Below are 12172 nucleotides of genomic sequence, written 5' to 3' on the forward strand. Positions count from 1 at the left end.
GGGCCTCAGCCCCTCACACACTAAGGATGACGGTGGATGGAGGAGACCTCAGTTCTGACCATCTGTTCACTCTGAAGGACTGAGTGGCCATGGTGGGTGGCCAGCCCAGGACCTACTACCAGCAGGTGCTCACAGAGGCCTTTCCTGCTCCCCCAGGAAGAGATTGGGCTGGGGCTGCAGAGCCTTGCCCTGGAGTCTTACCTGGGAGCCCACTGCCTCCTAGAGCTAGATTGGCCTCACCTCAGTGGCACCATCTGCCCAAGGAGATGGTCTGCAGTGCAGGGGTGGGGGCTGCACAAAGAGGGCCAGAGCCTGGTCCACAGTGTGGGGAGGGCCACACAACAGACCCAACTGATGTTTTTGGAGATGGTGTAGTCTGCAGCACCACTTCCTCTTTCCTCTCTGCCAAAAGCTCCAGGGCTTTACATTGCCAAGTCATTTGATCGAAACCTGTCCCTGTTCATATTTTTAATGTCATTTTTACAAATTAAAGCATAATGCACTGATTACCGGGATAAAAGGGTGGCCTCTACGTCTGTCTGGAGGCTAAATAAAGGAAAGTTGGAACATCTGTTCATCCTGCAGATGTCTTTAAAAGCTTTGATTTCCCCTCAGTCAATTCTGCCATTTCACCCTTTTCTGATGATCAATAGCTTGGGCCTCAAGGTGGGGTGGTCTGTGGAGGCAGGAGGCAGAGGAGCAAGGGCAATGCTCACATTCCTTGGCTTGTAGCATGCTTCTGTGCAGGGCTGTCACTGGCCCTCACCTCCACACTCTGGGGGGAGTGTGGGTCCTAAACTCCAGGGCAGGGGCACAAAGACTCCTGGAGTTGAGATGAGCAACCCCTCTAGCCCAATGCCCTGAGCCGGTGCCCCAATGTTTCCTGACACCCCATTGAGTGTCCTTCCTGGACTTGACTGCCCAGAGAACCCCCATGTACCCTGAAGGCCCAGGAGATTCTGGAGGCCACCCAGTCTAGTAGATGTGGAGGTCCAACATCTTGTGGACTTCTCAGCCCACTGGGCTCTGAGTTGGAGTCCCTTCCCCAGCCCCCCTTGCAGGAGCCCTGGTTGTTCCCCTTACATTTATGGATGGTAGGGGTAGGGGAGTCTTCAGATGAAATCACAGAGATGAGCGGTAGGGGGTGAGGGGCATCATGTGACATTTATTCACAGCTGGCAAGTACAGGGTTGCCTGATGTCTGGGTCTCTCTGAGGACCAGTGAGGCCCTCAGTGGCCACCAGCTGGGCAGCCTGGGAGATATTGACCACCAGCTCTCCAGCTGAGTCCCATTCTTCCTTGGGTGCTGTCCTCTAGCAGGAGGGTGCAGGGGTGGAGGGACACTGCCTCCTGCTAAACATCAGGCCTGTGGATCTGCTGCCTGCAGAGCTGGGAGAAGAGATTGCAGGAGGTTGAGGCACGTCTGGTTGGGCATTTGGCACTGTGGCCCAGCCTGGGCCCAGGTAAGGTGGCCTGGAGTCACTCAGGGAGACTGGACCATATGCTTGTGGGTGTCAAAGACATAACGCTTAAAAGACAGGCTGAGTGTCACATGCTGCGTAGGCTCTGGCCGCTCCACACCCTCCTCCTGCTTGGCCACCTCCCCTCTGCTGGCCCGACTCCGCTTCTTGAGTGCTGGTGTCAAAATCTTCTTGGACTCAGGGCTGAGGCCACCTGCAAGGCACAGAGGGAAAGGCTATCACTCTGCCACACCTCAGCCTGCCCACTTGCCACCCTGATGGGCACCTGTACTGGCTCACCATCATACTCCCTTAACCTGAGCCAGAACCCCAAGCTCCTTTGTTATTCCCTCCCCAGCCAATGGACCCCTGAGGCCTGAGTTGCACTTTGCCACCTAAATCCCTGCAGGCTATCTTCTCCCCCTGTGCTAGTGCATCCTACTGGTCCATCCAGCTTGGAGCTCAGCAGGGATTCCCATTTTGTTTTCTGGGTCCCTTGCCCACCCATGCACCCTGCTCAGGCCCCTACAGGGATCAACCCTATACCTGGTGGACATGTCCTTCCTCTGCTCTAAATGGTTCTGTTGCTTTCCAACACACTCATGTTGAGACCCACATCCTCAAACTGAGGCCCACTGGCCTAGGTGTTCCCCACTCTCTGCCCCATGGTCTGGGAGGCTGACCTCTGCCAACGACATTGTGGGCTCCCATGTTCTCTGGTCTTTCATTGAGTTTAGCAAATGGGAGCACTAGTATATCAGAGGGGTGGAGGAGACAGCAGCTGGATGTTGACCCCACTTCTTTGGCCAGAATTTCTGTTGGGGGTTCTTCTCCCTGGGCCATAGAAGATGTTATCCCTCTGCCCCCAGGCATCCTTGCTTCCCACCATATCTTACCAGCTCCTTTGCCTGCTGACACCTTGGTACAGACCCTCTTCACTCCCTCCAGCCAAACAGCTGAGCAGAAACCTATTTCCTGCTGACACCTAATGCCCACCTGACTGTTTCAGCCCCACTACTATTTCCCTACAGCCTTGAGGAACACAGGGCTGTTCCTAGGCTTCCATCACACTAGAGCCTGTGCATATACTGTTCCCTCTGCCTTAAATACCTTTCCCTTCCTGCCCCAATAATCCTGAAACACCAAGCTGTAGTACTCTTTCTCGGGGGCTTGTCTTGATGAGGAATCTGTTTGGTGGCAATACCATGCAGCCTCCTTGTGGGCTGCTGGTCCAGACAAGACCACCTGGCTGGCCCCCATCTCAGCTCGACATCAGTGGAGTGTCCTGAAACAGCCACTCACCCTTTGTAAGCACCACAACCCCACTAGGGGGTCCTGGAGGGAGCAAGTTGGCAAGGCTGTGGCAAGGCTGAGCTTAGGAGGGCACCATGAGATGGGCACGGGGCAGGGAGGTCCAACAGGTGGCAGTGGCTGGGACTTCTACCGGGGGAGCTGGGTATGAAGCCTTCATAATCTGGTGAGGGGCAAGTGGGGTAGAGCCTAGCCTACACCCCACTTGCCAAAACACGGTAGGCCTCTGCATCCCCCAGAAAAGGCACTCACTTCTGATTTCCTCAGAACAGTTGCATCAGCCAGTGGTTTTAGAGGCTGGGTGTCCAGAGCTGGCAGGAAGTTGGGGATAAGCACAAGTCAGAGGGCTCCCCTCCTTGCATGCCCTACTCTATGTCTGCTGGCACCTGAAGGGGTTCCTTCCTGGCCCCAGTCTTGCCTGGGTGAGCTCTGAACAGAAGCTAGTCACGGAGCTTGGGCATCAAGTTTCAGTGCTGAGAGGATCTGGCCTGGTGGATCTCAACCAGACAGGGAGTGCTGAGTGGCAGGGCAGGCAGGTTAGCTCTTGCTTAAGGCACTCCATGCCGTTTGCTGAAGATTTCAGCAATCCTTTCATTTGCAGATGAGAAATCGGAGCCTCCAGAGAGCAGTGACTCATTCAAGGCCCCACAGTGAGCTGAGAAGAGCCAGCATTTGATCCCTGGACCTGCATCTGATGGTAAATGCAGGCTACTGCCCTCTAGCTCATCACTACAGAAGGACTCCACCTTCAGCAGATTCCTAAAACTGGTTCTGCAGGGAAATGGGGGCTGTGAGAGCATCTTATACTGGCCCTGCAGCTCCTGAACACTTAAAAAGGTGGCCAGGAGAATGGTTCAAGGGATATCCATAGCATCGGTAAAGAACAGCCCTACTCACTGCAGGAAGAACTTGGTCTTCCTCTTTACAGGCAGCCATTAAGAAGCCTGCATTAGCCTTGGCCAGTTTGGCTCAGCAGTTAGAGCGTCGGCCTGCGGTCCGGAGAGACCCGGGTTCGGTTCCCGCTAAGGGCACGTACTTCGGTCGCAGTTTGTCCCCGGCCCTGGTTGGTCGTGCGGGTGGCAGCCACTCGATGTGTCCCTTCACGTCGATGTTTCTCACTCTCTCTCCCTTTCTCTCTCTCCCTCCCACTCTATCTGTACAAAAAATGGAAAAACATCCTCGGGTGAGGATAAAAAAAAAAAAAGAAGCCTGCATTACCTGGGAAGCCCAGGACACACAGCTGATGTTAATGGAGATCTAAGATGCTACAGGCCTTGGGGATCTGTACCAAAGGGAGGTGCCTTCCAGCAAGGTATCTAATCACAGGCTCCATACCCTGTTGGTCTGTGCTCCTCTGGGATGAAGTGCAGGGCATGGAAATGGCCCTGGGCCAGCCTTTATGAGGAAGGGCCAGGCCTGCAGGTATCTGGCCTTTCTTTTGCAAACAGAGAAGGTGGCTGGCACCAGACACCGACAAATGACATGGGCAGCCTGTCTCCCTCTGGTGCCCAGAGGTCTGATGGCTGAAGAGGAAAGGGGCTCCCCAGTGTCTGTGTCTGGCTGGGAGACAGGTGTGGTCCAATTGGCAGCCCATCTTGCCTGAGATGGCTCTTGTTACATATAGTACATACCTCCTATTGCTCAAAGAAGGCAGAGCCAGAAAATCTATCTGGCACTGGTAAAGATGTGGCCATTTAGTTGTTCTTCTGAGATGGCCAGGCTTGTTTTCCACTGCTCCATTCCAGGGCAGCCTGGACACAATGCCTAGAACACCTGATCAATATAGACTTGTCCGCCAGGGCTATTGGGCTGTTTGGATTCATGGCAAATGTCACCAGGAACTGCTTTGTTCACAGTGGTCTTTTTTTTTTTTTTTCTTAGCCAGTGGCAAATGGAGGGAAGTAAAGGGCAGGTCAGAGTATAGACTCAGTGGCACTCAGCCCTGAGCCATGCTGAGCTTCTTCCAACCTGACCCTGGCCTTTCATTTGAAAAATTGCTCCAGGACTGGGAAACACTGGTGGTGAACATTGCAGACCAGGGCTCAGCCCCGACAAAGTTTACTAATCTGAGAAGGGGCAGACAATAATCAAGCCAGACAATCAAGGAAACAAAACCACTGTGTCCCTGGGAGCAGACGGTGGCCAGATACCATGTGCCAAGGGTAGACTTCTTTGAGGAAGAATGCTGGAACTGGGACCAGATGTCATGGGGTCAGCCACATGGAGATCTTGAGCAAGGGACTGTAGCAAAGGGAATGTAAGTGTTAAGTCCTAGGCTGGAATGAGTGTGACACTCAAGGATGGATGAAGATGTGTGGCCCCCTACATACCACATCCATAAGGCACCTCATGCACCCTGCTCTGCAGGGGCCAAAACAGGGAGGTTCCTGGAGACGTGCAGGAGTCATGCACCAACTTGGGGGTCAGAGTGGTGAGGTTAGGAGCCAAGCCCATCTGCCCAGTGTCCCCCAGTGGTTCCTGAGCATTTCTTGTAGGCCTTGAGGACACAGGCAAGCAGGACTGTTCCATTCCTTCCTCTGGGAGGTCATGTGGGCTGAGCAGCAGTGTGTGGCCCTCCTGGGATGGCTCTTGGTCTCTGGCTTCTGTGCCCTTGTTTTCCCATGTGACATGGCCCATACTGCATCTTGAACTGTCCCCTCAATCCAACATACCAGGCATACTCCTAACTTGGGCCTGTGCATTTGAAGATTCTTCCCCCAGGAGCTCCACTGGCTCTCAGGTTTACCTTCTTTGAATCACTATGGAAATGTTACTTTCTGGTGAGGAAACTGACTGCCCTGACTACTCCTACTCCACTCTATTTTCCATAGCTATTATCACCTTCAAACATACGCTATTATTTTCTGATTTGATGTTGGTTGTCTGCCCCTGCTAAAATATAAATCCTCCCTGACAGGAATTTCTGTCTCTCTATTCACACTATAAGCCCAGTGCCTAGAACAATTTCCTATAGGTGCTCAAAGAATATTGCTGAATGAATCACTACTGGATAAGGACCCACTGGGCAAGAACCAGTTGCTAAGCTTCCCAAATGGTCACAGCATGGACCCAGCAATCCACTTCTAGGAATTCAGTCCTATTAAGCAAACTGAGATTTGTGTCATCACACTATGAAGTACCTAATCTTCACAACAACGCAGTGTGGAAGAAACAGGCCCAGAAGAATAGTAACTGGCCCAAGGTCACTCAGCTCTGGAGAGGCAGAGATGGGCTGACTCAGAGAGGCTGCCTGATTCCAGGTCTGTGTGCCCACCAAGGACAATGTGCTGAGATTAAGAGGAGGGCAAGCCGGACAGGACCAGCATGCATTTGCTGTGGCAAAATGTTCTGGGAGATGAAAAAAGATACCTGAGAAGAGTTTAAAGTTACATAAAGATAGATTAATATTATAATGTTAATTTAAAAAATGCAGAAATCAACCTTGGCCGGTTTGGCTCAGCTGTTAGAGCATCGGCCTACGGACCAGAGAGTCCCAGGTTCGGTTCCTGCTAAGGGCACGTACCTCGGTTGCAATTTGTCCCTGGGCCCTGTTGGGGTCATGTGGGTGGCAACCAGTTGGTGTGTGTCTCTCGCATTGATGTTTCTCTCTCTTTCCCTCCTTCTCTCCCTCTTGCTTTATCTGAAGGTAAATGCAAAAAAAAAAAAGAAAGAAAAAAAAGTCCTCGAGTGAGGATAAAAATAAATAAAAAATAAAAATGCAGGAATCAAAATTTTTGCAGGCCCTGGCCAGTTTTGCTCAGCAGTTAGAGCGTCAGCCTGCGATCCAGAGAGACCCAGATTCGGTTCCTGCTAAGGGTGCGTACCTCGGTTGCAGTTTGTCCCTGGCCCTGGTTGGTCGTGCAGGTGGCAGCCACTCGATGTGTCTCTTTCAGGTCGATATTTCTCTCTCTCCCTCCCACTCTATCTGAGCAAAAAATGGAAAAGTGTCCTCGGGTGAGGATAAAAAAAAATATTTTTTTTTTGCAGAAGTTCTGCTCTAGCTCTGGGATGCAGAAAGAAAAGACTAGAAAGCTTTCCATTAGGCCATCTGGGGTTAGCAGTGCAGCTACAAGCAATCCTTTCTTTTCCTTCTACTTTTCTCTATTTCCCAAGTTCTATCATGACCCTGGATACTCACAGGGCCACCTACTATAGGGCTACTGGCGTGGCCTCCTGCACACATGTCTGAGCCCAGAAGAGGCAGGCCCACCCAATGCAGTCTGGCTACTGAGTCCATGGGCACTTGGGAAGGTAGCAGGGAGGGGGGAGATGGCCCCTGGTGATGGGCAGGGAGAGAGGGCAGGTGGTGAAGGCTCTCAGAGCTTCCTGGGCCAGGAAGCCTGTTGCTATCTCTAGGCCATGGTGTGGTCTCTGCAGCTCTCTGGCTCCGCCCAGTGACAGATAGGGCTCGGCAGAACCTTGGGGGTAGGTGATGCTCATGGTCACTTCCTAGATTTGGCAGTTCATGTTTCTCATATTGCTGCTGCACTAAGAGCAGTAACTGAGAGGCACAGGCTTAGGAATTCACCCTCCACAACCTCCTGAAGGCCCACCCCCTACTCTCCATCTTTGCCCCTCTCAGGTCCCTTCCCTGCAGTGCAGGGGCTGCTCTAAGGCACAGACACACCATCTGGGCTTGGCAGCAGGGGCCCTGCATCATCCACAATGTGCCTCCCTCTGTGCCTCACCCCTGTTCACTTCCTGTCCCTATCTCTAACCATGCTTCTAACTCCAATCAAAAGAAATCAAGCAGGCCTTCCTAACACACCCTCCTTTTGTCTGGAACGCTCTTCTTGCCTTTTCTATATGGCCAACTCCTGCTCAGTCACTGTCTCCACAGGAAAGCATAGGGCTCAGGGTAGGTTTGCTGGATGAAAACAAAGGGAATGAGCACAGTCTCACCCAGGAGTGCAGGGTAGTGGAGGAAAGAGAAGTTCTCTCACACAGCTGCTGCCTCCAAAACTAGAGAATATCAGTCTGCAAGCCAGTGATCCAAGGAGAAGCCCAGGCTCAGAGAGCAGTTACCCATCCCATGTGGTCTGGAGCCAAGCTCCCCACCTTGCAGGTGGACACGAGGGGAAATGTACTGCATGTGTAAATTTCACACTGTGCCCAACACTCCCCAGGGCCTTGGCAGATATCCCTTGCTCTTTCTTTCCAAATCTGGGGATTCTTGAAGCCAGTGGCCCTACTCCACTCCGGATGAGCCCAGACCAAGAAGGCAGTGGGGGCGGGCTGAGGTGACCCTGGGGTGATGTCGCTGCCCGTGGCTTTTCTTGGGGACACTCTCCCAGGGCCTGGCTGGCCTTTCTCACTGAGTGCCAGCTCCACACAAAGGCACAATGGGCTGGAGGTTGCTGGGTCTTGGCTCAGACTGGGGGTAATCAAGGAAGAATGTGGGAAGCACAACTGTTTCCCAAGCCCTGGCTGAGGGTGCCGCCCTGACATGGCCATCAAAGGCTGGCAAATTACTTCCAATTGCTGGTGTTGCTTTCATGTTGAGGGCCAGACTGGAAAAGGGGCCTCCACGCTAGTGGGTAACTTGTATCCTCCTAGTGGGAACAGACTCTTGCAAGCAGCTTGGGGTCACTGGCCTCCTTGGTGGCCTAATGGGACTGTAGCTAAGTCCAGTCATTCCAGCATTTCCCCCTCCTGGATAAAGCAGCTTTGGAGAAAGCTGAAATGACAACAGAAAGAGAGCCAGGGAAAGGGGCAGGGTCCTTTAAGAGGTCAGCATCATGGTGATGACGGGATGGGTTGTGGTGCTTAGAGGGACATAGCTGGCAGCTGGGCTGAGCTGATGTAGGGGGTGGCCAGGGTGGGGTGGACACAGAGGACCTTGAAATCAGCCAGTTCTCAAGTATGGACTGGATGCTCAGCCTGTGAGCAGGTAGAGCTGCCCAAAGGTGGGGACCTCCCTCAACAAGGTGGTCCTAAGCACTAGGGCTGAGGTCCCACAAACCAGGAGGCTGTAACCGCCACCCGGTGAGCTCCAGGTGACCCTGTGGGTGATGTTGCTGCCCGTGGCTTTTCTTGGGGACACTCTCCCAGGTGAAGAGTTTCATCACACTCACCTAAAGAGAAGGGTCTTTGCCCACTTGTCCCTAGTTATGAACCAACCCTGAATAGGTCACAGGTGATCATGGGAAGTTTGGCAGCACAGGGCCTGACAAGATTCCTCCCTTGTGGCTAACATGGCAACCTCTGCAGGATGCACTGCTGGCGGTGAGGCCAGAGCCACCTCTGGCTGGGAGGGGACTTAGGGGGCAGAAATGAGCCAGGGTATAAGGGCCCTGACCCAAGGAAGAACCCAGTCATGTCTGATATGCACAGAGCTGCTCTTGCTGCCCCCATCCTGCAGGTGACCAGCTGAGGTGCATCAAAACGTAAGGACTTGCCACAGCCCATTGTAGTCAGAGGCAGAACTGAGGTTTGAACCCAGATCCCTCTGCCTGAAAAGCTGGCCAGGGTGGTGTGGGCCCTGTAAAAGCTTAGCTCTGATAGAGCCAGCAGGGATGGAGATGCCAGTGCAGTGTTGGGATTGCCCAGTTGTTAGGGAGAGCTGAGTTGGTGACAGGGACCAATGTGAGTGCCACTTGGGCAGAAAAAGTCAGCTCAATTCCTGCTGAATCCCTGAACTCCTGGAGACTTGGGAATCCTGGGACATCTCCTGGTCAGGTCTGAAGCCTTTAAATATCTGGCTGGACTGGAGGGCTGCCAGGTTTCCTTCTTTCTCTTCTTGCCATGAATCCCATACATAAACAAAGATTCCATTTGCTTTAAAAGGGTACATTTTTAAAAAAATTATCCTTATTGTTGAAAGTATTACAGATGTTCCTCTTTTTTTCCCCTGTTGATACACTCTTCCCTGCTCCCGTCCTCCGCTACCTTCACCACATTGTTGTGTGTTCATTGGTTATGCACATGTACATATAAGTTCTTTGGTTTATCTCTTCCTACCTCCCACCTCCCTTCCCTCTGAGGTTTGTCAGTCTGCTCTCTATTTCCATGTCTCTGGATCTTGTCACCTTATTTTGTTTATTTATTTCACAAATAAGTGAGATCATGTGATACTTATCTTTAACTGACTTATTTTGCTTAGCATAATGCTCTCCAGGTCCTTCCCTGCAGTCTCAAAGGGTAAGAGATCTTTTGCTTTTACAGATGCGTACCACAGCTTTTTTTTTTTTTTTTTTTTTTTTATATCCTCACCTGAGGACATTTTTCCATTTTTTGTTCAGGTATAGTGGGAGGGGGAGAGAGGAAGAGAGAGAGAAACATCGATGTGAAAGGGACACATTGAGTGGCTGCCACCCGCACAACCGACCAGGGCCGGGGACAAACTGCAACCGAGGTATATGCCCCTAGCAGGAACCAAACCCGGGTCTCTCGGGACCGCAGGCCGACGCTCCAACCGCTGAGCCAAAGCGGCCAGGGCACCACAGCTTTTTTATCCATTCATCTACTGATGGATACTTAGGCTGTTTCCAGACCTTAGCTATTGCAAGCATAAAAGCTATTGCTATTATGAACATAAGGGTGCATATATTCTATCTGATTGGTGTTTCAGGCTTCTTAGGATATATTCCTAGCAGTAGGATCACTGGGTCAAATGGCAGTTCCAAGTATAATTTTTTTGAGGAAACACCATATTGTTTTCCATAGTGGCTGTATCAGTCTGCATTCTCACCATCAGTGTACTAGCATCCCCTTTCTCCACACCCTTGCCAGCACTTGTTGTTTGATAATTTGTTGATGGCAGCCATTCTGGCACGTGTGAGATGATACCCATAGTTGTTTTAATTTGCATCTCTCTGATGATTAGTGACATTGAGCATTTTTTCATATGTCTGTTGGCCATTTGATGTCGTCTTTGGAGAAGTGTCTATTCAGGTCCTCTGCCCATTTTTTAATTGGATTCTTTGTCTTCCTTTGTTGAGTTGTTATGAATACTTTATATATTTTGGAAATTAACTGCTTATCCAATGTATCACTGGCAAATATGTTCTCCCATACAGTGGTTCCCTTTTCATTTTGATGCTGCTTTCTTCTGCTGTGCAGAACTTGTTTAGTTTGATGTAGTCCCATTTATTAATTTTTTCCTTTGTTTCCCTTGCCCTAAGTGATGTATCAGTAAAAATTCTTCATCGTGTTATGTCTGAGATTTTGCTGTCTATATTTTCTTTTGAGAGTTTTATGGTTCCATAACTTACATTTAAGTCTTTTATCCATTTTGAGTTTATTCTTGTGTATGCTATAAGTTGGTAGTCTAGTTTCTTTCTTTCTTTTTTTTTTTTTGCATATACCTGCCCAATTTTCCCAACACCATTTACTGAAGAGACTGACTACTCCATTGTATGCTCTTGCCACCTTTGTAAAATATTAATTGAGCATAATGTCTTGGGTTGATTTCTGGGTTCTCTGTTCTGTTCCAGTGATCTATTATATCTGTCCTTGCCAGTACCAGGCTGTTTTGATTACGATGGCTTTTGTAGCATAATCTAATATCTGGTATTGTGATCCCTCCTACTTTGTTCTTCGTTCTCAACACTGCTGTGGCTATTTGGGTGTCTTTATTGGTTCCACATAAACTTTTGGAGTTTTTGTTCTAGATCTGTGAAATATGCCATTGGTATTTTAATGGGAATTGCATTGAATCTACAGATTGCTTTAGGTAGTATGGACATTTGAATGATGTTGATTCTTCGAATCCATGAACATAGATATATTCTTACTTTTTAATATCTTTATTTATTTATTTATTTATTATCAAAGTCCTATAGTTGTCTGAGAATAGCTCTTAACTTCCTTGGTTAAATTTATTTCAAGGTATCTTACTTTTTTTTATTGCAATGGTAATTTTTTTTTTTAGTTTCTCTTTCTGAGTTTTCATTATTGGTGTATAAAAATGCCATTGAGCCCTGGCCAGTTTGGCTCAGCGGTTAGAGCATCAGCCTGCAGTCCAGAAAGACCCCAGTTCGGTTCCCGCTACAGGCGCGTACCTTCGTTGCAGTTTGTCCCCGGCCCTGTTTGGTCTTGCAGGTGGCAGCCACTCGATGTGTCCCTTTCACGTCAATGTTTGTCTCTCTCTCTCCCTCCCACTCTATCTGAATAAAAAAATAGAAAAATGTCCTCGGGTGAGGGTAAAAAAAAAATGCCATTGATTTCTAGATGTTAATTTTGTATCCTGCTACTGTGCCATCCTCATTTATTAAATCTAGTAGTTTTTCGGTGGAGTTTTTAGAGTTTTCTATGTACAATATCATGTTATCTGTGAATAATGACAGTTTTACTTCCTCCTTTCCAATTTGGTTGCTTTTTGTTTTTCTCTTCTTGTTTGATCACTGTAGTTAAGACTTCTAGTACTATGTTGAATAAGAGTGGTGAAAGTGGGCATCCCT

The 12172-nt window shown here is 49.8% G+C and overlaps 1 protein-coding gene across 4 annotated transcripts in view; it reads right to left on the reverse strand.

The window, feature by feature from the left end:
• Window positions 1–1130: 1130 nt before the first annotated feature.
• Window positions 1131–12172, reverse strand: part of EEFSEC (eukaryotic elongation factor, selenocysteine-tRNA specific) — a 450913-nt gene continuing 439871 nt past the window's right edge. For 2 of the 4 annotated variants that reach the window (XM_036246075.1, XM_036246074.1), the window contains exon 7: window positions 1134–1674. In XM_036246075.1, coding sequence (XP_036101968.1) covers window positions 1484–1674 — 191 coding nt within the window. In that variant the 3' untranslated portion in view covers window positions 1134–1483. Of the gene's footprint in view, window positions 1675–12172 lie in introns of all 4 variants that reach the window. The other 2 variants (XM_036246063.1, XM_036246068.1) reach the window with 2 other exon arrangements.

The sequence above is a fragment of the Molossus molossus genome, unplaced genomic scaffold (assembly GCF_014108415.1).
Source record: "Molossus molossus isolate mMolMol1 unplaced genomic scaffold, mMolMol1.p scaffold_m16_p_6, whole genome shotgun sequence".
Classification (NCBI taxonomy): domain Eukaryota; kingdom Metazoa; phylum Chordata; class Mammalia; order Chiroptera; family Molossidae; genus Molossus; species Molossus molossus.